Genomic DNA, 25,777 nt, shown 5'->3' on the forward strand with positions numbered 1-25,777 from the left:
TTCAGGATGGAATATTAACTGGAAGAAAAAATGTTTTTAACAATCTAATAATGATAAAAGGGTCTATTTTTGTTTGTTTGATTGATTGATTGATTGATTGTTTTTTCGAGACAGGGATTTTCTATGTAACACCCCTGGCTATCCTAGAACTCGCTCTATAGACCAGGCTGGCCATGAACTCACAGATATCCATCTGCCTCTGCCTCCCAAGTACTGGGATTAAAAGTGTGTGCCACCATACCTGACCATTAATGGGTCTATTTTTCAACAATCAAATTGTGAATGGCTCAGTGAAAACTTGAAGATCTAGACACTATCAAACATCCCATATTATTTGATGCTTGTGGAAGTACTCGGTATTTGGCATTATAAAATCCACTCACCTCCTTCAGACTATCTTTCACATTAACTGACCATAGAGCTGGCAATTAGGAAGCAAGGCATAATGAAATTAAAATAGGAATGAGATATAACTCAGCAGTCAAAGCAGCCAGTGTGAGGACTGGGGTTCAGATCCCCAGAACCACATGAGTACTGAGTGGTCTCAGTGACCTGCCTGTAATTCCAACAACACCCAGGAGGCAGAGACAGGGGACCCCTGGAACAAGCTGGCTAGCTAGACCAGCTGTATTGGTGAACTCTCGGTTCCTATGAAAGACCCTACCTCAATGAATTAGGTAGAAGAGCAATAACGATGATTCCTGACATCCACCTGAGGCAACCACACGTGCACATTTACACACTTGCCCCTATACACTCATGTGTCCACACACATATGAACATGCATATACATATGTACACAATACAAACACACATATGAAAAAGGAAGGAAACAGAAATCATACAGAGTATGATTGTATTTGGATCATGGCCACACACATATGAACATGCATACACATATGTACACCATATAAACATGCATATGAAAAAGGAAGGAAACAGAACAACAGGAATCAGACTAACAACGATTGTATTTGTTTCACAATGTAATTAAGTTTTAAAAATAAAACTAGGGATGATGATGTATGCCTGTGATCCCAGGACTTGGGACACTCTTCTGATACAAAAGTACCAGAAGTTTGAGGTCAACCTGAACTACATATTGAGACCCTGTCTCAAACACATGGGAAAAAATGTCAAGGACAAAGCTGGAGATGACTCAGCAGCTAAGAGCACTGGCTTTTCTTGCAGAGAACCCAGGTTCAATTCCTAGAAACCACAAGGTAGCTCACAACCATCTTTAATTCCAGTTCCAAGGACTCCAATATCCTCTCAAGTGCACACATGATACAGAGATACATGTGTCAGCCAAATGCCATACACATAAAATGAAAACAATAACATAAAATTTAAAAACAAGAGTGTTACATCTTTTAAAAGTCAAGAATGCCTGTCACCTCTGCTTACTGCTTAGTGGGTGACAGAAACTTGACAACTTAGAGCAGCCCACACCTTGTCCTCTCAGTTTTCATGTGCCGTCTGGATTCTCTCAACAAGCAGTGAGCCAAGTGATGACAGGGACTATGGTGTCAGCCGTGGACCAGCTGACTTTGAACTTCTGTCCTTGCCATGCTTGGTGGGATCCTCCTTGACCTCAGGAGAATATGTCCCAGACTGGGAACACCAAGCACAGAGTCACCACAGTCACCTCTACATATCACTGTTTGGGAAGCTATCTAGATGTCTCCAGATGCTTAGAAATTAAACCAAGCATATCTAATAACCCATGTGAAAGAATAGTTCCTGTACACACTAGAAAAAATTCTAACTGAATGACAACAAAAATTCTACTTCATGTAAAAATTAGAAAACTAAACTTAGAATAAGGATGATCGTTTTAGATATTCACTTTGGAGAGGTCCCAAATCAATGTTTCCGCCTTGAAAGTTATGGGAAGGAGGACAGAGAACAACATCTAAGGAAAGGAGGCAGCGGGCTGTGCGTGGAGAAGCACACAACACAAAATGAACAGCTGGAGAAATGGGCACACACAAGAGCATCAACAAGGCCCGTTTAAAGGATCCCAGCAGACTGGTCATTCCTTAGCCAGGTTAGACAAAAGGGAAAATAAATCAGCCAGCATGCGGAATGGAGACAGCTACATGTCTAGTCTACATCTTTGAGGACAATAACCAGGGACAACTCTATGATATCCTATCTGGAAACTTAGACCAAAGGGAGCTGCTTAGAACCATTGGCTGTGTGTGTAAAATAAGAAGAACCTGGCCTGCTAATAACTTCTTATACACAGTTGATTTTAAATGGATCCTGGTTCTGAAAATGAAAATTGAAACTGTAAACCTATCAGATAAAGCACGAGAGAGTTTAAGACACAGAAAGCAATAACAATACAAAAACATTAGATAAACTACACCATGCCCCACACACTGACACACCACAGAGGGCATTGATTGGAGGGAAAATGGAATTGTCACAGCTTAGGACACCGTGATGTATCCCCAACCTCACATTTACAGGAGACTCCATGAGAATTATTTTCCATGCTTCCTACCCTCAAGCCCCCTCACTACTTCTTATTTGTCACGTGGAGAAGAAAGCAAATGGCTCTTTGGGGGAGGATAGTCATAAAACCTGTGATAATACTTACCTAAAAGTAATTTGGGGAAGTTTGATGTTTCAATATTATGATAATACACGATGGACGTTGTAGTGGCAACAAATCCCATCACGGCTGGCATGAAAAGGTGGAGATGCCTGGACTCCCGCCGCCTAGAGAGAGCAAAACAGTGTTGATGTGTAAGGCAAACAGTTCTAGAGAGTTCTTCATTGTGTTTACAGTCTTCACATGAGAACTTACACAGCTATGTTTAAAAGCCAGACTGCCATAGTAGTTGCTTAGAAAACATGTGAGTAAATACATCATTCCTGTGTGACATAATTGGGCTGAAAGCATTTATCCTAACACAAAGCATGGATTAAATACAATGAAACAATATCTTCAAGTGCTTACAACAAAACACATATCACCACCATTCTATATGAGTGTGTATGTGTGGATATATACAGTGATATATAAATCATGTGTCAAAGCAGACCTGCAGAAATAATTTAATAATCAAAGCAGTAAAAACAATGAGCTGAAAGAGTGGCTAGTTCAAATATAGGAAAAAAATACATTTGAGGAAGTCATGGAAGTGTGATTGACAGTGGAGACTGAAATACAGAAAAAATGCAGCTGGACATCATACAAGCAAAATAAGAGGCAGAAAGGCAAATATATTTTCTCCCATTTGCGGGCCCTACTATTCTTTATAGATGTATGGCACCATTTACTCATATGCATTTATATGTCATGGAAGCAGAAGGGAGGTTAGGGAAAGGGAGGGGTGAGTGGAGGGAGAAAGGAGCAGGGAGACCATGGGGAAGGCATGGACAGTAGGATAAGATCAGAGTACGTAATGCATTTGAAGAAATTGTCTATATGAAACCCAGTACTGAAGGCAAAGAATACATGCCAATAAAAATAAAATAAAACAAAATCAATGTCCCAGTCAGGAAAGTTGTAAACAGGGCACAGAATGTGGAGATATACTGAAGCTTAAAACCACATAATATGTTTAAAATTATAAATAGTTTAATGCTGAACCAGAAAGCTTAGAACAGGTTATATCCCAAAAGGCTTTGCACACCATGTAATGGGTAGGAATCTCTCTGAAGAAAACTGGAAGAGCTTAATTGTTAGTGCTTGGTCACATTTGTATTTTAGACAGATTTATTCTGCACTGTAGGGATGATGGTATTGGTAGGTGTTCTGGGGGTTCTGGAGGAGGGAAGAAGCAGAGGGAGAGGCCACTAGGAAATGATTGACAACAGGCAGGCAACACAGTGAAGGTCTCAGTCAAATCCTCACAGCAATGACATGGAGGAAACAGGGCATTTGGAAAAGGTCAGTTGCGAGATTGGGCAAGAGTGGATCACTGTGAATTGTGAAGGCAACGGCCATGGAGTCAGACTACAGTGGACTAGTGTGAATTGTGAAGGCAACGGCCATAGAGTCAGACTACAGCGGACCAGTGTGAATTGTGAAGGCAATGGGTGTAGAGTCAGACTACAGCGGACCAGTGTGAATTGTGAAGGCAATGGCCGTAGAGTCAGACTACAGTGGACCAGTGTGAATGTACAAAGGCCACGATGACAGAGTTAAATGACAGTTCCTCTCCTGGGCAGACAGTTGTGTGACTGAGGTGTTATAAGGACAGAAGAGAAAGGAAGCAAGCTCTAGGAGAATATGCAGATCATGAAGGGACCTAATGATGGACCATTGACTTGTTGAACATTACGCAAACCTCAGCACCACTTCCCTGCACTGAAAGTGAATCTGAGGAGATGGATAAGGGCTTGCTGTGCAAGTGTGAGGATTGAAGTTGAGGTCCCCAGAACCCAGGTGGGCATGGCATCATTGCCCTCCTGTAATCCCAGAAGCCAGCTGACTAGTCATTCTAACAAGCTCAGGGTTCAGTAAGAGACCTTGCCTTAATACAAATGATGACAAGTGATGGAGTAAGAAACCTGTTATCAACTTCAGGCCCACACATACATGCACTGGCTCACACGTGAGCTTCCATACACATGCTAATACAAATTCACACACATACACATACCACACACACAAAGGACAGAAAGAAAAAATATCAGCAATGAAAACATAATAATATGGCCATGGCTGTGTGGGGCATGTTCATTGGGCCTCTTGTAGAAGCAGTTTTAAGGGTAGGTCAGAGAGAAGGAGGCAAACTTTGTGTTTAAGAAGTCATGGCAAGATGGCATTTTAAGAAGCCTAGGTAAAAAGCAGGGATAAGTCTAAATGGGAGACAGTGCACAAGAACAGGGTTACATTGGTTCTATCTGCCTGTTTGGTTTTAAGACCAACTCCTGATATGATCACCATTACAAACTTATTTCCACCATTCCCACAGGGCGCTCATTATTCACTCAGCCTGCTTTCCATCTCTCATGCCACACATCAGCCATGAAGCTGGAAGAGAAGAGTACTCCCTGATAACACATCAAGGTTCTAAGAAATATTGGGCTGGTTTCTATTCATATATGTGCATAGGGACATACAATGTCACACTACATGGTTCAGAGGCAAAAGAAAGTATTAAAGACAGCATTGGCTGTGTTTATACAAACACACCAAAGAGTTCTAAAAAGTTATTAATAAGTCAAGGGCAAAAGAAATCTCCAATTGTTTTAAATAAAGACACATATTAGAGTCTCTGATTTCCCCTTTATCGGAAATTCAGACAAGCGCACATCTGCAAGGAGCCACCATGAAGCATTATGGGAGAGCTGTCTCCATGACGGAAGTTTCAGCCCTTGCTAATTGCAACAGGAAAACAAAGAAGTCGCAAAGGAGTTCCTAGGAAATGAGAGGAAAATAGGTTTTGAGTTTTCTTTTTAAAAACTTGAAAGGTTCTAATATTATTTTTTAGACAGGGTCTTACTGTATAGCCCCAGCTAACCTGGAACTCACTACGTACCTCAGTCGGAGAACTGCCTGCCTCTGCTTCCCTAGTGCTGGGATTAAAGGTGTATGCCACCATGCCTGGCTCCTAATCAATGTTTGAATGAAAGGTATACCGTGGCCTAAGCATTTCCTATTGCTTGAGTTTATTCTGTTACTATGTGAGAGAAATATTTTTCACCAACTACATTTACATTTAGAAGTAAAATTCATTGTATTTTATTTCCTAATATAACCTGCTTTTATAAGAAGGACAAAATTACACTAGAAATATGACTTCATGCAAATCTGATATTAAAGTTCTCCCATCCTTTACTTCAGTCTCTTTGTCTTGATGGCTCTTAGCTTCCCTTAATGTCTACTTTGCCTATTTCTGTTCCTTTACAAAATAAATGAGAGCATCTATGTTAAAATATAAATACATAGATATTAGAGCTATATACTCAATTACTATCAAGACATAGAGAGAGATACAGATATTTAATATCAGTATAGATGATATGTATATACCTATTTTTAAAGATAAAGTACACATCAAAATGTTTCCGAGGACAGAACTTTCTGGATAAGAAAACAAAGAAATATGAAAGCACATGACTGAGCACCAGTCACAAAGATCTGAAATTATCCATCAGAGAAATTATATAGCTAGACAACAATGAAGGTAAAACACAGAGGGACCGGGGGAAAGTTCAGCAGGTAAAGTGTTTACCGTGCAAGTGTGGACCTGAGTTCAGAACCCATATAAAACGCCAGGCAGGGTAGCATGCATCTGCAACCCCAGTGATCCTAAGGAATGATGTGAATCAGAGACATGGGCCAGCTAGCCTGGCATGGCCAATGGCAATGGAATCACAAGTCAAACAGGCAGAGAGTGAGGACCGACACCAGAGGTTGTCCCCTGACGTTCCACATGCACACCCCATTCACACATGTGAACACACATTCATCATATATACACACACAAAACAAAAACAAACCCCATGTGGTTATCCTGTAGGGTGGGTGGCGGTTATTATGGCTAATAAGTCATGATCTGATCCCCTTCCCCAACGAAGCTTGATGGTGTGCTCTGACTACGTCCATGTGCCTGCTCACATACAGTAAAGTATGGACGAGTCGGGTCACTTACGAGTCTGACACAATGCCTTCTGCTATTTCACAGACGTGGACAAAGAGGAGCGCAAACGTCAGAATCCATCTCAGATTATGTCCGGGAAAATGAAGCCATGTGTTGTGATGAATTTGCACTTTTGAGCTTTGGCTTCCCCATCCTGAAAGAGAAGGGGGCCAAAAACGTGATTAACAAAAGGGTCACAATAACCAGGAGTATAATTTACATTATTGAATGCCACATGCTTTGGGGAAATTCTTGAACCCTGAGTGCCTCACAGCAATGGAAACTTTGATCTATTTTCATCCTGTTAAAAGCAACTATTTAAGTTAGATTTACAACACCGTGGAGGCTCACACATGAACACATGCAACATTGTTCAGAAATGACTCTCCACCTCTGAGAACAGTATGATCATAACTGATGCACTTACAACTTCTGATTTATCCAACAAGACAAATGAATAATTACAATGTCAAAGGAAAATCAGCATTTGTAGTCTTTTAACACATGAGACCTTCAGGGGACTAACAAAAAAACACATTTTTGGTGGTACAATAGGGGACCCGTTTTGCTGAGTCAATTCTGAATCACATGCATATTTGTGTGTGTGTCCACATGAGTGGGAGTGTGAGCACATGTGTGTCATGATGTACAGATGGAAGTCCCCACTTTCCACCTTGTTTGAGACAAGGTCTCTTAATGGTCACGGTTGACCTGTGAGCTTCTAGGGATTTTCCTATCTCCCCCTCCCATCTTGACATAGGAGTGGCTAGATTATAGATGTAATAGAGCATATTTTTTATGTGGGTGCTGGGGATTCAAACTCAGGTCCTCAGGCTTGCACAATAATACAATGAGCTACCTCTCTGACCCTGAATCATACACCCATCATATGAGAAAAATCAGCATCTATAGCTGGGCCAGCACTGATCAACAAGCGTATTATGCTTTTCTCAAAGAAAGCTGCAATTGGGGCCTGTAGAGATGGTTCAGCAGTTAAGAGTGCAGTGCATACTGATGTTGCAGAGACCAGAGTTTGGTTCCCAGCACCCCAGACAAGCAGCTCACAAGTGCCTATAACACTAGCTCCAGCAGATCTTTCAGCCATCGTGGGCATCTGTATGCACATAAGTCTACACACACACACACACACACACACACACACACACACACACACTTTAAAATAAAATAAAAATATTCAGCCATTCACACAATTCTTTAGAAGGATTGAGAACACCACTGGTTCACTCTAAGCTCACAACAGAAGAAACAAACAGTAATTACTTCTTGGTCAAATTTTAAGGTTTCCCTCCCTAAACTGTAGGTAGAGAGAGTATCATCACTGAATTTTATGATACACTAGAAGAGAATCCAGCTCGCATTTTTTGCCCTCCTCTTTCTTTCTAGATTTAGACTACAGAAATAAGCAATGGACTTAAAAAATGAATGAGGAATTGTGCTAGAAATATTGCAAGAAAGAAGTTCTGTGTAGACAAAAGGAAATGTAGCAATACCCTTGTAAAGAAAACAGATTCACATCTTAGTGCTTCCAAATGTAATTCCCAAGTAGAAAGTGAGCTTTACTTACACATTCTCCTGTGGTTTATGCTTTCACATCTAGTAGGCAAGCTCTGTCTCTCCCTGTGATGTTATAATTTCCCTAGGATGTGGTTCTTCTCTCATTCCGATTTGGCTCAGTGGCCAATGTCATAAATGAACATTTCATCAGTCCTCCTATTTAAACACCCTAGTAGTCAGAAACTGTGGTGACATTAAAGGGGGATGTCACGGGCTAACTGCATGTCAAGATATGAATTATTAACTAGGACCTGCATTAAAATAGTAATGCTTAGACAGGCCCGGCGGTGGCCATCAAAGGCAGGTAGGCTCAGCGGCAGCCGCCGGCAGAGGCAGACAGGCCAAGCGGCAGACCACAGAGACAAACAGGCCCGGCGGTGGCCCGCAAAGGTAGACAGGTGCGGCAGAGGCAGGTAGGCCCCATGGTGGCTGGCAGAGACAGACAGGCCAGGCGGCGGCGAGCAGAGGCAGATAGGCCTGGCATGGAGGCAGGCAGGCCCAGCAGGCAGCGGCGAAAACACAGTTGCAATAAAGACGAGAAACTGAGCTATTACCCACTGAAGAGCTAGTGAAAACAAGCTCTTAATCAAGAGCTTGGAACAGGGATGCCTTTAATCCCAACACCCGGGGAAGAAGTTATCTCCATGGGACGGAACCAGAATGAATCTGAACACTCCATCTGAGGCCAACCCAGGGCCCAGCTGCTGACCCTGCGAAACCCAACAACTTGGAGGTGTTGGTGAGACTACACTGCTCAGCTGAAATCCATCCGGGAGAGGATTCAAATCCCTACAGTTTGAAGTCTGAGGAAACAAGATCAGCTGAGGAGTCCACAAATGAACAAAAAAATGACCTGGGAACACAGAAGAAAGCACTGCCCAGCCACCAAACCTGATCACCAGAATCATAAGTATATACTTCACCGACTGAGATCAGCTGCTCCTGAAGAAACAGGCCATCAGCACCAATTTAACCAAGAACTCCTAGTGAACCGAGACTAAAAATTAGAACAAGAGAGGCACTCTCAGACACAGACACCACCTGCACCAAGCAGAGGAAGAGATGAGTAGACACCAGTGCAAAAATACAGGCAACAACATAAAGACCTATATGGCAACATCAGAACCTAGTGATTCTACACCTGCAAGACCTGAACATACCAAGACAGAAGAAACAGAAGAAATCAATCCTAAAAATGACTTTAAGAAGATGATAAAGGCCCTTAAAGAAGAAATAAAAATTCCCTTAAAGAGGAAATAAAAAACTCCATTAAAGAGGAAATTAAAAGTTCCCTTAAAGAAATGGAAGAAAAAAACGAACAAAAAATGGGAAGAAATCAAAGAAAGCCAAGAAAAAGCAATTAAACAGATGAAAAGAAACATTCCAAGATCTGAAAAATGAATTTGAGAGAATAAAGAAAACACATGCTGAATGCGGGAAATAGAAATCCTGACTAAACGAACAGGAACTACAGAAACAAGCATAACCAACTGATTGCAAGAGATGGAACAGAGAATCTCTGACACTGAAGACACAATAGAGAAAATAGATTTGTCAGTCAAAGAAAACACTAAAGACAAAAAAGTCATAACACAAAACGTCCAAGAAATTTGGGACACCATGTAAAGACCAAACCTAAGAATCATAGGGATAGAAGAAAGAGAATAATACCAACTCAAAGGCACAGAAAATATATTCAACAAAATCATAGAAGAAAACTTTCCTAACCTAAAGAAAGAAATAACTATGAAGATACAAGAAGCTTACAGAACACCAAATAGGCTGGATTAAAAAAAAAAAAAAAAAAAAAAAAAAAAAAAAAAAGTCCCCTCGCCACATAATAATCAAAAGACTAAACACACAGAACAAAGAAAAATTTTAAGAGCCGCAAAGGAAAAAGACCAAGTAACATATAAAGGCAAACCCATCAGAATAACACCAGACTTCTCAATAGAGACTATGAAAGCTAGAAGGTCCTGGACAAATCTTCTGCAGACACTAAGAGACCACGGATGCCAACCCAGACTATTATACCCAGCAAAACTCTCAATCACCATAGGCGGAGTAAACAAAATATTCCAGGATAAAACCAGATTTAATCAATACCTGTCCACAAACCCAGCCCTACAGAAAGCACTAGAAGGGAAAATCCAACAATAGATAATACCACACCAACATACAACAAAGAAAGACAACACAACACAACCACAAAAAATAACAGGAATTAACAATCACTGGTCATTAATATCCATCAATATCAATGGTCTCAACTCACCTATAAAAAGACACAGACTAACAGAATAGATAAGAAAACAGGACCCATCCATCTGCTGCATACAAGAAACACACCTCAACTTCAAAGACAGACACTACCTCCGAGTAAAGGGCTGGGAAAAGGCTTTCCAAGCAAATGGACCTAAGAAACAAGCTGGTGTAGCTATCCTAATATCTAATAAAATAGACTTCAAACTAAAATCAATCAAAAGAGATCAGGATGGACATTACATATTTATCACAGGAAAAATCCACCAAGATGAAGTCTCGATTTTAAACATTTATGCCCCAAATACAAAAGCACCCACATTCATAAAAGAAACACTACTGAAGCTTAAAATGCACATCAAACCCCACACATTAGTAGTGAGAGATTTTAACACACCATTCTCACCAAAAGACAGATCTACCAGACTGAAACTTAACAAAGAAATAAAGGACCTAACAGATGTTATGACTCAAATGGACTTAATGGATATCTACAGAACATTCCATCCTAACACAAAAGTATATACCTTCTTCTCAGCACCCCATGGAACCTTCTCAAAAATTGACCACATGCTTGGCCACAAAACAAATCTCAACAGAAACAAAAAAATTCGGAATAACCTCCTGTATCTTATCAGACCACCATGCCTTAAAGTTAGACCTCAACAACAACAAAAATTATAGAAAACCTACAAACTCATGGAAACCAAATAATGCCCACCTGAAACATCAATGGGTCAAGGAAGAAATAAAGAAAGAAATTAAAGATTTCCTTGAATTCAATGAAAATGAAAGTACAACATACCCAAACTTATGGGACACTATGAAAACAGTGCTAAGAGGAAAATTCATAGCTCTAAATGCACACATGAAGAAGATGGATCAATCCCATACCAATGAATTAACAGCACAACTGAAAGCTCTAGAACAAAAAGAAACAAACTCACCCAGGAGAAATAGACGCCAGGAAATAATCAAATTGAGGGCTGAAATCAACGAAATAGAAAACAAGAGAACAATACAAAAAAAAATCAATGAAACAAAGAGTTGGTTCTTTGAAAAAATCAACAAGATAGACAAACCCCTAGCCAAATTAACAAAAAGGCAAAGAGAGATCACCCAAATTAACAAAATCAGAAATGAAAAGGGAGACATAACAACAGACAACAAGGAAATCCAGAGAATCATCAGATCATACTTCAAAAACCTGTACTCCACAAAAATGGAAAACCAGGAAGAAATGGACAATTTTCTGGATAAATACCACATACCAAAATTAAATCAAGACCAGATAAACCATTTAAATAAACCAATAGCCTCTAAAGAAATAGAAACAGTCATCAAAAGTCTCTCAACCAAAAAAAGCCCAGGACCAGAGGGTTTCAGTGCAGAATTCTACCAGATTTTCAAAGAAGAACTAATACCAATACTCTTCAAGTGTTCCATACAATAGAAACAGAAGGAACACTACCAAACTCTTTTTATGAGGCTACAATTATCCTGATACCCAAACCACACAAAGATGCAACAAAGAAAGAGAACTACAGACCAATCTCCCTCATGAACATTGATGCATAAATACTCAACAAAATATTGGCAAACCGAATCCAAGAATACATCAAAACAATTATCTATCACGACCAAGTAAGATTCATCCCAGGGATGCAAGGATGGTTCAACATATGAAAATCTGTCAATGTAATACACCATATAAACAAACTGAAAGAAAAAAAACCACATGATCATCTCATTAGATGCTGAAAAAGCCTTTGACAAAATCCAACACCCCTTCATGATAAAGGTCTTAGAAAGATCAGGAATACAAGGAACATTCCTAAACATAATAAAGGCAATTTATAGCAAGCCAACAGCAAACATCAAATTAAAATGAGAGAAACTCAAAGCAATACCACTAAATTCAAGAAAAAGACAAGGCTGTCCACTCTCCCCATATTTATTCAATATAGTACTAGAAATTCTAGCTAGAGCAATAAGACAACAAAAGGAGATCAAAGGGATACAAATTGGCAAGGAAGAAGTCAAACTTTCACTATTTGCAGATGACATGATAGTATACATAAGTGACCCCAAAAACTCTACCAGGGAACTCCTACAGCTGATAAACTCCTTCAGTAAAGTGGTAGGATACAATCAACTCAAAAAAATCAGTAGCCCTCCTATACACAAATGATAAAAGAGCTGAGAAAGAAGTCAGAAAAACATCACCCTTTACAATAGCCACAAATAATATAAAATACCTTGGGATAACACTAACTAAACAAGTGAAAGACCTTTTTAATAAGAACTTTAAATCTCTAAAGAAAGAAATTGAAGAAGATATCAGAAAATGGAAGGATCTCCCATGCTCGTGGATAGGTAGGATTAACATAGTAAAAATGGCAATCTTACCAAAAGCAATCTACAGATTCAATACAATCCCTATCAAAATTCCAACACAATTCTTCACAGACTTGGAAAGAAAAATACTCAACTTCATATGGAAAAACAAAAGACCCAGGATAGCTAAAAGAATCCTATATGATAAAGCAACCTTTGGAAGCATCACCATCCCTGACCTTAAACTCTACTATAGAGCTATAGTAATAAAAACAGCTTGGTACTGGTATAAAAACTGACATATGGACCAATGGAATCGAATTGAAAACCCTGACATTAATCCACGCACATATGAACACCTGGTTTTTGACAAAGAAGCCAAAACTATACAATGGAAAAAAGAAAGTATCTTCAACAAATGGTGCTGGCATAACTCGATGTCAATATGTAAAAGATTACAAATAGATCCATATCTGTCACCATGCACAAAACTCAAGTCCAAGTGGATCAAAGACCTGAACATAAATCCAGTTACACTAAACTTAATAGAAAAGAAAGTAGGAAGCACTCTTGAACGCATTGGCACCAGAGACCATTTCCTAAATATAACACCAACAGCACAGACCCTGAGCACAACAATTAATAAATGGGACCGCTCGAAATTGAGAAGCTTTTGCAGGGCAAAAGACACAGTCAATAAGACAAAAAGACAGCCAAAAGAATGGGAAAAGATCTTCACCAACCCCACATCTGACAGAAGATTGGTCTCCACAGTATATAAAGAACTCAAGAAACTAGACATCAAAATACTAAACAGTCCAATTAAAAAATGGGCTAAAGAGCTAAACAGAGAATTCACAAAACAAGAATCACAAATGGCTGAAAGACATTTAAAGAAATGCTCAACATCCTTAATCATCAGAGAAATGCAAATCAAAACAATTCTGAGATACCACCTTACACCTGTCAGAATGGCTACGATCAAAAACACCAATGACAGTCAATGTTGGAGAGGATGTGGAGCAAAGGGAACACTCCTCCACTGTTGGTGGGAATGTAAACTTGTACAACCACTGTGGAAATCAGTATTGCAGTTTCTCAGAAAATTAGGAATCGAACTACCTCAGGACCCAGCCATCCCACTCTTGGGCATATACCCAAAAAATGCTGGTTCATTCCATAAAGATACATGCTCAGCTATGTTCATAGCAGCACTATTTGTAATAGCCAGAACCTGGAAACAACCTAGATGCCTGTCAACTGAAGAATGGATGAAAAAAAATGTGGTACATATACACAATGGAGTACTACTCAGCAGAGAAAAACAATGAAAGCATGAAATTTGTAGGCAAATGGATGGAACTAGAAAAAATCCTCCTGAGTGAGGTAACCCAAACCCAGAAAGACAGTCATAGTATGTGCTCACTCATAACTGGATTCTAGATATAAAATAAAGAACAATCAGACTACAACCCACAGAACCGTGGAGGCTATATATATAGCATGGAGGTCCCTAGGACGACTGTGGCTTATAATAAATTTTGGTTTTACTCAATTACTGAGCAAGCCTCAATGAAACATCTCACTATTAAGAATACATACTCTATCAAGCTGATAATAGAAAAATGAATAAATTAATTAATTTTAAACAATAAAAAATAAATAAAAATAAAAGAAAATTTTGAAATATTAAACAAACAAACAAACATTTTACTAAAGTAAAAAAAAAGGGAGAATGAGGGACTCATCATTCCTCTCCACATTCTATTCTTTCCCTTGTTTTATATATTTTAAATTTTTTTATCGGTGGATTCTGCTGGAGTTTATCAGCGGATTCTGCTGTTGTTTATCAGTGGATTCTGCTAGAGGATCCAATGCAGATAAGCACTGGAGGGCTCCTGTTGCAAATCACCCTCTGGAGCAATGGAAAGATCTTTCTACTAGCACGTGGAGGAGACCCAATTTAGTGTTGGTGTGGCCCCGGATTTTTGTTTATGTCTTTCCTCAGGACAATGAGGTTCCTCTTTGGATTCCTGAGCACTGAACGTGCCCTGTGGCTGCTGCTGAAGCCTAACATGACAGAGACCTAATGGGTCTTCATGAAAAAAATCTACCCTTCTGATGCCAATGGAGATTGAGAGACCAATATGAACAGCTTTGGCAAGCATTAATGTAAGCCTAGGAACTGTAGCCATGAGATTGGATTCTCCAGAAGAGCTGCCAGCTAAAGTCATGCTGGGATCAACAAAAATGGGCCTTGGCGGTTCGTGTTACTGGAGTTGTATCCATGCCAGTGGATGTCCACACAATCCAGAAGAGAATCTGACATTGCTGCTGCCGCTGTTGCTGGTATAACAATGGCGCACACTGCTGCTACTGTTTCTGGGACTACCATTTCATATTTGCTTACTACAGCTAGCACAGTGGAGACCCTGGCAACAAAAGTAGCTACCACAGTTAGTTAATCTTTCATTCTATTGGGCATGATAAATTTAATTCAGTAGTTATATGCATCTTGATTGGCTTTGAAAATTATAAATTTATAAACTCAAATTCCAGTTGCTTTGGGGATACTCTCTTACAAGGACTCCAACATACAGTATGGCTCGTTAAGGAAGGGAATGGCTCAGTTGCCTTTAGCCTACTGGCTATGGATGAGATAGGACCTCTGTTCGTCTTTTCTGTATCAAACACACAGATTGCAAGCCCAGTGCCACTTTGAGATCTTTGGCAGCAATTAACTATGCAGCTCACACACAATTGAGCCAGTATGATAATGAGTATTCAGAGACGGGAAATGCCTGGGGGGCACTCACCAACCTAAGACAGAGCGCCTGTGTGGCCTGGGCAGTCGTCTCCATGATGGGTAAGGTGACCTGCTGACATCCCACGCAACCCAAGTCAGAAGCTCATTTTTTAATAAAAGGGGGACCTACAGGTCCCTGGCCCCCGTTTTGGGTAACTGTTGCCTTGCTTGTGGACCTTGACCTTGATATCCTCCCTATGCTCATTCCCTGCCAGGTTCCACCCTCCTGAATGCTTAAGGGAAGTTCCTTGTCTGTGTATCCTGAATAATGGGCATTAACAGCTTACATGCAAGATTGTAAAACATCAGTAGCGAACTTCTGCCCTCCGAGGTCCTCCCATTGTGCTGTAAGCCTGTATTTAAGACCTCCTACCCACTTCAAGAAATGACATTCAACATTTAAAGTTAAATATATATATATATATATATATATATATATATATATATATAGTTGAATGAATACTTCGAATGTAATCTATGAATACCACAAATGTGATTAATATCATGAGTGTAAGTAATGAATATCATGAATGTAATTTAAAAAATAAATAAAAACATAGTAATGCTTTTAGATAGTGCTACAGAAAAAGTGAGTAGTGTTTCTACCCTCTGGTCCTAGAATATTCAGTGTCCATACATTGATTTAACATAATTACCAATGTACTGAGAGTTGTACTGCCTGTCTGTATACCAGCTGACAAATAATCTCTGTTGGAATGTTAACCCATGATACCTATGTAAGTTTGCTTCTCTGCTGCTGTGATAAACACTATGACCAAAAGCAACCTGGGGGTAAAGGACTTACTTCAGCTTGTAAGTTAGAGTCCATCATCATGGGAAGCCTAGACAGAAACTCAAGGTAGAATCTTGAAGCAGAAGCCTTGGAGGAATGCCATTCACTGCCTTGGTGCCCTGGCCTGCTCAGCTACCTTTTTTATACAGCCCAAGTCCACCTGTCTAGAGATGGCTCTGACTGTCTTGACTTCCCTACAATGATGAATTCTATGCCAAAATTGTTAGCCAAATAAGCTTTTTCTCCCCTTGCTTTTGTCAAGATGCTTAGTCTTATATTAATCTTAATCATTTTACACGTAAAAATGGTTTAATGCTTTATGAGTTAAAGGATCTATTTTTTCCCATTGTGGCTGTGATGCCTGAAACCTCCACATCACTCAGAAGACTAAGGCAAGAAGATTGCATGATCCAGGGCAGACTGGCTGTGTATCAAGTTCCAGATGTCTGAGCTGTGTAACAGAAACTTTTCTCAAAGAAAATAAAAACAAAACAATATAGTGAAATGAACTCTTTTGGCCGTTCACAGGAAGTTCAAAAAATTATATATAATTGCCCTAAACAATTGACTGTGTGCATGTGTAAGTGGTTAAATAAAGTATATTTACAAGCTTTTTTGTTTGTTTCCTGAGTCAGTATCACTATATAGCCCATCCCAGTCTAGAACTCATGGCAATCCTCCTGCCTTAGCCTCCCAGGTGCTGGAATTACAGGTCTTAACTACCACATCCAACTAACCTTCCAAGTGGTTTTCATAAGAATTCTTTCTCCCTAAGACACAACCTACCAGTCTCCTTCTTTCAAGACCGGACATGTCATTCTGCAGACCTCCCCTCCGGCCCCCCAGGAGTCAGCTGCTCTGGCAGGTGAATGCTCAGGGTGATTTGCCCTGATTTTGCAAAGGGGCTGACAAGATAGAGCTGTCATGGTTCATCTGCTCCTGTGGTCTGCACAGGAGGGAAGAGCTCTGTCTTGTCCGGTGTCTATCCTGTCTCACAGCATGAAGCAAGCAGTCCAGAAACACTTCAGTTCTGCCTCACAGAATTATCTTCCTGCTCCTTTTTAAAGAGCTGCAGCAGCACAGCTGGCATGTACCTGTGGAATGTTCTACAGCGAGTGCATACAATTGAAACACACAGAACAGCATCATACTGTCCTCACAAACTCACACATCTGCTTCCGAGGAGGAGAACTTAACACAGCATTACCCAGAACCTCAGCCACCAGTGAGGCAGAAATATGAGGTGCTGTAACACAGGACATCTGATGACTCACCAATGAACAATATTGGGAAGGTGATAAACAATAGGAAGACATGAGGGACCAGGTTGAGCGCATCCACAAAGCAGGGGTTTTGGAGAACACCATAATAGATGTTATATGAGGAGATGTTGTTCCCACAAAAAGAGAGACTCATTTCTTCTTATGTGATTAGCCTAAAATGGAGAAAAGATCATCTTAGCATTAAACTTTCTTTCCTAAAATGATAACTTTAAGTTAAAGAAATTCCTCAGGTTTCAGAGTCAGACATCTTCTTGGGTATGTGTGATCCAACGGCTTTATTATAGTCACAGAGTTGTGGAGCTGTCACCAAGCTAATTTTAAAAATGTTCATCATCCCCAAAGAAACTTAGTATCCTTTCATCTACCTGCTCCCATTTTCTCATCCTCCCTCCTTAAGGAAGAAGTAACATATTTTCTCTCCTTTAATTTTTTATTTTTACACTTTGAGTGTGTGTGTGTGTGTGTGTGTGTGTGTGTGTGTGTGTGTGTGTGTGTTACAGTAAGCATGTGGGAGTCAGAGGACAACTTGCCGGAGTTCTCTCCTTCCACCATCTGGGTTATATGTTCAAACTCAGGTCATTAGTCTTAGCAGCCAGTGGCTTTACCACTGAATCATCTCACCAACCTTATGTAATTTCTCAACAGTGTTCTAAGCCACCAAGTTGAATAACTTTCTATGGTACAGGCTCTATCACATTTCATTTATCTTCGCATTGGTTGATAGACATTTGGCGCATTTAGACTTCTGGCTGTTGTGAAAATACCACTAGGTATATTCATAAATTCAAGGCACTCTGCCCAAGTTGAGACAAAGGCTAGCTGCTGAGCTGGACATCAGTGCCCCAGTGCAATGAAAGCAGGTGCAGATGGGAAGGAAACAGGGCTTCGTGCCAGCCATTGCGAAGATTTCAGCTTCCACCCCGTGTGAGTGTGAGCAGAGGATACACTCTGGCTTTGATTTGAAACAGAAGACCTTTCTCTTTGCTACATGGAAGACAGTGGAGCCTGCTCCGTCAAAGTAAGTCCTTAGGACCCCAAATATTCTTTCAGCACTCTGAAACCCTTTATATGGTACCTACTATTTAAATAGCAACTACTTAGCTCTTGGTGCTGCCCAGGTGTTATCTGAAGTCCTCAAAACAAGCATGTAATGAAAATGATGTTGGGAGTGTTTGACAGCAGACCATACTGAGCTTCGGATAAGTCCAGCTGTTTGTCAACCAGTAGACAAGTTGGGATCCACACCCACACGTCAGATTTATAACCTGTGCTTTTCTGCTCTGGCATTGAGCCCCCCACCCATTTTTCTACAAAACTAATCTCAACTATTCATCTTAAAACAAACAGCAGTTTAAGAGTTTAACTTCAGCAGACTTATTTATATATTAATGTTGAATTCTGAGTTAGGATATTAAAAATTAATATTTTATTAACTAACAGTACATTTCTTGTTTTTCTTTTCATTGGCAATTAATTTAGTAACAGACCTGATATTTTTCCTAAAAACAAGACAAATAATGGGACACAGAGAAAACTGATAATAGTAGATAAACTGTTGGGAAAATCAAATTTCCCTCAGGGGTTTTAAAAATCATTACATGAATATGATATAGGTAACTAGTTGGAAAGCTTGTGTGATTATAGTCCAAATGTTTGTATATAATCCCTCACATATATTATTTCTGATAAATCCTTTTATGAATAAGTCACTGGTAGTCTCTCTAGTTGAGATCTTTTAAAAAATTATATTTTAAAAACAAATTCAAAATTCAGCCATATATTTGGTAAATCATTACACACTATAAAAAAAACTCACACGGGAGAAAGAATTGAAAATTTTCAAATAATGACAAAATGGAAGCTAAACATTCACATATGTATATTAGTAGATGTATTTTGATACAGATAGAAAAACAATCTAAAAGATAATAGCTATCAATGAGATTTTTAAGACTATTTCCTTGTTTAGTAGAAATGGTAAAATGAAGCTGAGTCATTGGTTTGTTTACCTGTATGTTTATGCAGTGCAGGAGACCAAACCCAGGGCATTGAACATGCTGGGCACATGCTCTACCACTGACCAACATGCTCCATCCCTAGCCCTCCAGTTCACATAACACAGAAAGGTCTAGAAGATTTTATTTCCTCTGATATGATCCTTGAGCTTCTTACACAGGTCTCCATGTTTCCTTCTGACATCTCCTCTACTCACTCCCCTCAACCGTTAGATTCCCTCTCTAAGCCGGCTGTCCAGGAAGCAGGTTCTTCCAGCTACACTACAAGCCAAGAGGAGGGAAAGAGGAAATTTATTGCAGATATATTAGTTTCTGTGTCCATCAAAGACACTGAATCAGGATGCTGTGTGTGTGCATGCGTGTGTTCGTGCGTGCGTGTGTGTGCACTTGTGTGGTAGAACACCTTTGTGTGTTGTTCTAGGATTCCAACCCAGAGCCTGATGACGATAGACATTCACTCTACAAACCAAACTACACCCAGTCTTCTTATAAATCCTTAAGTTTCCAAACAGTGTCTGGATTCCCTTCCAGAACTCAGGCTGTTGTGAGCAGTTGAGGAAGGCCATACACTGATGCTCTTGAGGGCTAAAGTGTCATCTATTGCTAGTGTCCCTCCCCTCCCTGGATCTGTTTAGACTCAGTTCTGCCCAGAAGGAGAAGAAGAAGGCAGAAAATCAGAAGGGGAAACAGAACACCTTTCTTCAAACACACGTAATCTCCCTGAAAGATAGTCAAGTGTTTATAATAGTCATCAGGGTTGGGGAATTGGAAGGAACAAACCTTAAAACAAAGATCAAAAGTGAAACTTTGACTATGGGATGGCTTGCGGAGCAGAAAAGCAGGGGAGAGGATTTCTTCATGGCCTAACTTCTTGTTTCCTAGACAGAGCAGCATCTCAACGTGCTTACTTAGGTCTGGACGTGCACTAGGTGAAGTTCCACAGCCCCTGGGCTTTAGTTTAGTTTAGTTCACGACTCTAATAATTCATCTATCAACTCTACTCTTGTCCAGGAGAAGAACAAAGGCTGACTGATTCAATTCTAAAAGATTGCTAAAATATTACAACTTATCAGGAACACCAGCTACTTTTGCCAGCCTCCTCCTCCCAGTGCAGACTATGAGTGAGTGAGAAGCAGCCGCCGAAAATGTCAGCTGTGGCCCGTTGCGAGTTCCAGCCAACCTCAGGCTCTGGGAGCATCTAAAGCAAACATTCACAGGAAAGCGTTCCTTCTTACACGTGAAACAATTCACCCCTGAGTTTCTCAGCACTTAGTAAGCCCTTTGAAGGCTCCTAAGGCTTCACTGTTACCCATGACACTCTCAGGACACCCACTATTTACAAAAGCAAATACCGCAATTACTTCAGTGGAGACCTCACAAAAAGAGTCTAGCTAGCTGTCTGGCTGGTTCTGTACAGATCCAAGTAGGAAATTCCCTAGCAAAAATGACCACTGGCTTGATTGAGATCTTTGGTCTTAGTCTGTCCATTTACCCTTAAGGGACTGTGACGTTCTGTGACACAAGAAAGCCAATGCTGGGACTCCCTCCACGGATAAGATTTCTTAGACACTGTAATCAACACGGAGCAAACAAGCAGAAAATAAATAAATAAATAAATACCTTGAGTTTGGCTCCTGTACACGGTCCCCCTACCGGCCACTTGCGCTACCTTCCAAACGTCTGCCCACAGTCTGAAGATGTAAATTTCAAACCAGTACACCGAACTCCTAAAGAGCAAAGAGTAACAAATTCAGTAGATAGGAAGCTGGTTCTTGAATAATAAAGAGAATGGCTAAGAAGTCTATATATTTATCCGTAACACCTTTCCCTGCTTCCAGCAGGTTTAGGCTCCAGCCAGCAGGGTTGTGTAAATCAGACTGGAAACTTGATCCCCACCTTCTCCTCTCCAGCCAGGGAGGGCCCTGTCCCCTGAATCTAGGCACAGCGGACGCCTTTACTGAGGAAATACTAGATCAAAACCAACAGCTTACAGCCAGTGACTCCTCAAAGAGGTTGGTGATCGCTCTGTAGCATGCCGAGGAGCTCCAGCACTCCGTGGGATGACAAGGTTTCCTCCCCGGTCGGCCGGCCGCGGCGGGTGGATTATTTTTAGGGTGGTGGGAGGCCAGCTGCTGCCTCCTATCGCCTTTCTCCTCTGCGCTGCGCCGCGGGCCGGGGCGGACACCGCCGCGCCCAGGCAGGAAACTGCAGAAGTCCGGAGCGCAGCGCCTGAGGCCGGGACCCTCCCCACCCAGGACCCTCTCCACCCCGACCCTCCCCAGCCCGGACCATCCCTGCTTGGGACCCTCCACCACCCGTCCCCAGCCACTTTGTGCTCCGGAGCTGCTCAGTTAGGAGCCAGCACAAGGGAGCTAAGCCGCGGCTCCCAGACTCCACTGGAGAGTGGAACTTGCAAAAACCGACTCCTGGACCCTAAAAAGTAGGGTTGTCAGATAAGAAAACACGCAAGGCACCAGGTCCGCGGGCAGCCTTTGCTTTGACCACCACGAAACAGATTTGGAGTTGCCATCTGTTCCCGCAGTGGAACTGGCAACTGAAGGGTTCGTTCTGGGCAGAAAAACCTGCCACCAGGCTAAGTAAGCACGCGTGTCTCACATGGATGGTTAGGCGCAGGGCAGAATTCTCCAGTGACCCGAGAACTTGTCTGCTCTCTAGACCGACTGATGGCCCTTGTCTGATCACCCTGAACGCATGACTTTGATTCTGTGGTTCGGCACCAACAGTACTTTGTTGATTTTGTGCTTTTCCCAACTACAGATGTAATTAACTCTTGAAATAACATAATCTACTAAAACAAGATCAATTGCCAGAATTTGGGAGAAAGATTTGCAGGAAGTTCAAAGCCAGGAGCAGCTACACAGACACACACACACACACACACACACACACACACACACACACACACACGGTTTTGATACACATATGTATGTGTATTGCTTCACAATTAACTTCCCTTGGGAAGCAAGGGATTGAATATTTAAACTTTTGATATTTTTTTTTGGAGGGGGGCAGTCAAGGTTTCAAACCCTGGCTTGGACTCAAACTCGCAGTAATCCTCCTGACTCAGGTTCTAGATTGTTGGGATTACAGATGTGAGCCACCATCACACTGGGTAATTTTTGACCCCACTGCTCTTGAATACAAACCCTCGCTCGAGATTCCCAAGGGCGGGTTTTGAATCCTTTGCAGTAATCAGTGTTTTCGGCAACTGTCTTAACCAGATAAAGGATAGTCAGCCTGGCGGGCTGGTGCCTGTGAGGTTCCTCACATTGTCCCCTAGAGGCCAGGGTCACTGAGCTGAACTCAGAACCCCATGGCCTCCTGGCCTCCAGGAGTGGGTGCAGAAGCTGACCCCAGCACAGCAGGCCCCAGGAGAGATGAGACAAGGCTGCTTTCTGGGAAGGTCACTGTGGCCTCGGCCAACTTCCGGGACCAGCATGTGTCACAGCCGGGGGCCTGCAAGGCCAGAGAGAGTGGCACCTGGGAGGGTCCTGGGACTGATCTTCCAGCCTTAGAATGACCTCAAGTGCACACTATAGTGAGCCTTAGGGGAGAAGGGGGAAAGAGTGTGGTCTGAAAACAGAGAATCTCAGAATTGTGTTCAAAATGGGGGGGGTGGGCACCAAGTCAGGAGAGAATTGGGAACTGGTAGATGGTGCCAAATACACAGTTTGAATGGGAATACACGAAAGGAAGTCGAGCTGAGGAGTTTTCAAAAACTCAGTGGTTAAGACTGCTTGCTGCTCTTGTAGTAGGTCCCCTGAACCTGTGTGGGGATTCACGACTGTCTATAACTCCACTACCAGGGGATCCGATGCCTTTTTCTGGCCTCTGAAGGCAGAAGGTACTCATGTTGCACATATGTATGTTGAGGCAAACATATCTAAACATAAAAATAAATCTTACAAAGGAATCATCACTGTTTTTAAGGAGATATATGATAATATATATATATATATAAAAGGAAGCACACAGGAGGCTGATGGAGAAGGTGTTCAAACAAGCCTGGGATATAGAATAACACCAAAAATTTACACGTAGATGGATGAGAGAGAGGGGGAGGGAATGATACATAGAGTGATAGATAGATGGCAGAGATGAGAGATAGTTGATAAATGATGGGTTGATATAGATATGATAGATGATGGATGGAGGGTGGATGGGTAGATGATAGACAGACAGATGCAGAGAATGAGAGCAAGCAGGAGGGGAAGGGGAGACTAGCTGGGCTGCTGGTTGTCACGTCCACTCACTATCTCCGTGACCAGACGATTCTATCAGGTCCTCTCTTCTTCAGTGGAACAAACCATGGTTCATGTGTCAGAGGCCATTACATTAATAATCAGACTCTCTCCCCTGCAAGAAACATTAATGAATGTGCTGTTCTTACACTGTTTTTACTATGTGTGTTTTTATTATTGGCAACAACACATAATCTGTCTCTTCTACAAGAATCATTTTCCAATGACACTTAAAACTTGGTCATAGAAATAACTTAAATTATAGCTTAGAATTCCATTTTGTGACTTAAACATATTTCTTGGTCTTGAGCTTGTAATTCTGAATTTTCCATTGTATCTATTCCTAAACATAATTTTAATTAATTCTAGTAGGTAACTTATTTAAAATACACCCTCTGGGGCCAGGTATGGTGGTACACACTTTCATTCCCAGCACTCAGGAGGCAGAGGCAGGAAGATCATTACGTTAAAGGCCAGACGGGTCTACATAGTGAGTTCCAGGCTAGCCAGAGCTACATAGTGAGATCCTATCTGAAAAAAAAAAATGCATTCTCTGAATGAATAAAAATTACAGGTTCAAAAGTGTGCGGCTATGGGAACCAGTACCAAATTGCCAACTGTGTTCTACAACAAAACAAGCATCCAATATTTTCATTAAAAAAAAAAAAAACCTTACATTTTTCTACATTTTTCAGGCTCTCTAGTATAGGCTGACCTAGAGCTCCCTATGTACTCAAGGAGGACCTTGGACCTCTGACCTTTTGTCTCTGTCTCCTGCATGCAGGAGTTGTACCCATACCTAACTGAAGGAGTCCTGGGGTTTGAACCCAGGGCTTTGTTCACACCAGGCAAGCCCTCTCTACTAACTGAGCCAAGGCTTTTGGCTCAGTCCCCTACACCCTTCCTGCAAGGAATGCTGGCTTAGATTTATTGTCACTTTTTCCTTGCAATGTAGTCCAAGGCTTTGCATAATAACCACTGGCTGCCTTTTATATTTATTACAAATTCTTTTCTTTTCATTCTGGGATTCATTTTGCCTTATGCCGTGGGATGAGAACTGATGTATTTTATACAATATACCAGTACTGCTCTTCGGTCCCTCTATAAAGCTGTCCTTGCCATGTGCATGTGACGACCCTGTAGTTGTGTTTCTTGTCTACTTACATTTTTCAATTGATCCATTTTCTGTTTTTTATTCTATAACTGTAATCAGACAATAATAGTACAATCAATTCTATGATTCTGGCCGTGTGTGTGTGTGTGTGTGTGTGTGTGTGTGTGTGTGAATTTTAAACCTTTTCATACCAATTTCCATTTTATTATTACTTTTCATTAACTCTCCTTTTGATACCTTCTTGGGTTTCATTGAATCTAGGAAATAAGTTACTAAGATGCCTGGTGGCTTCCATGTCTTGCTTCCCATCCATCCATGTCACTTCTTCTTCACTCTCCCCTTGTTAAGTTTGCACATTTCTTGTGAAGACCTACAGTGTGTGAAGGTCACCACATTGTTTTTATGCTTTGCCTCACTAGGATTTTCTGACAGTCTGTATTTATCTTAGGATCCAGCAGGTGGTAATGTTTTTTTAACAACCTGTACCTGGTACTCTCTCAAATACACGGTGTTTACTGGCATTTTGTCTTTCATTTTAATATATTCTAAACCACCAAGAGATAGGACATTCTCACCAAGAGGTAGTTTATAGGGTGTGTGTGTGTGTGTGTGTGTGTGTGTGTGTGTGTGTGTGTGTTATAGTAAGACAAGATCTTACTATGTAATCCAAGCTGGCCTGTCTCAGTCCTCCAAAGAGTGGAATCATAGGAGTAAGCCACCAC

General features: G+C 41.1%; 1 protein-coding gene across 13 annotated transcripts in view; it reads right to left on the minus strand.

Moving 5' to 3' along the window:
• The window catches only part of Abcc9 (ATP binding cassette subfamily C member 9), a 124,162-nt gene extending 101,742 nt beyond the window's left edge, over positions 1-22,420 (minus strand). For 5 of the 13 annotated variants that reach the window (XM_076568230.1, XM_076568231.1, XM_076568229.1 and 2 more), the window contains exons 1-5: positions 22,296-22,419; positions 21,671-21,884; positions 21,300-21,406; positions 6,621-6,762; positions 2,609-2,730 (exon numbers count right to left, since the gene is read on the minus strand). In XM_076568230.1, the coding sequence (XP_076424345.1) occupies positions 2,609-2,699 (91 nt within the window). In that variant the 5' untranslated portion in view covers positions 2,700-2,730; positions 6,621-6,762; positions 21,300-21,406; positions 21,671-21,884; positions 22,296-22,419. Of the gene's footprint in view, positions 1-2,608; positions 2,731-6,620; positions 6,763-17,655; positions 17,817-21,299; positions 21,407-21,670; positions 21,885-22,295 lie in introns of those variants that run through there. The other 8 variants (XM_076568237.1, XM_076568233.1, XM_076568238.1 and 5 more) reach the window with 6 other exon arrangements.
• Between the last annotated feature and the right edge of the window lie 3,357 nt (positions 22,421-25,777).

Source organism: Peromyscus maniculatus, chromosome 3, assembly GCF_049852395.1.
Source record: "Peromyscus maniculatus bairdii isolate BWxNUB_F1_BW_parent chromosome 3, HU_Pman_BW_mat_3.1, whole genome shotgun sequence".
In the NCBI taxonomy this organism is placed as follows: domain Eukaryota; kingdom Metazoa; phylum Chordata; class Mammalia; order Rodentia; family Cricetidae; genus Peromyscus; species Peromyscus maniculatus.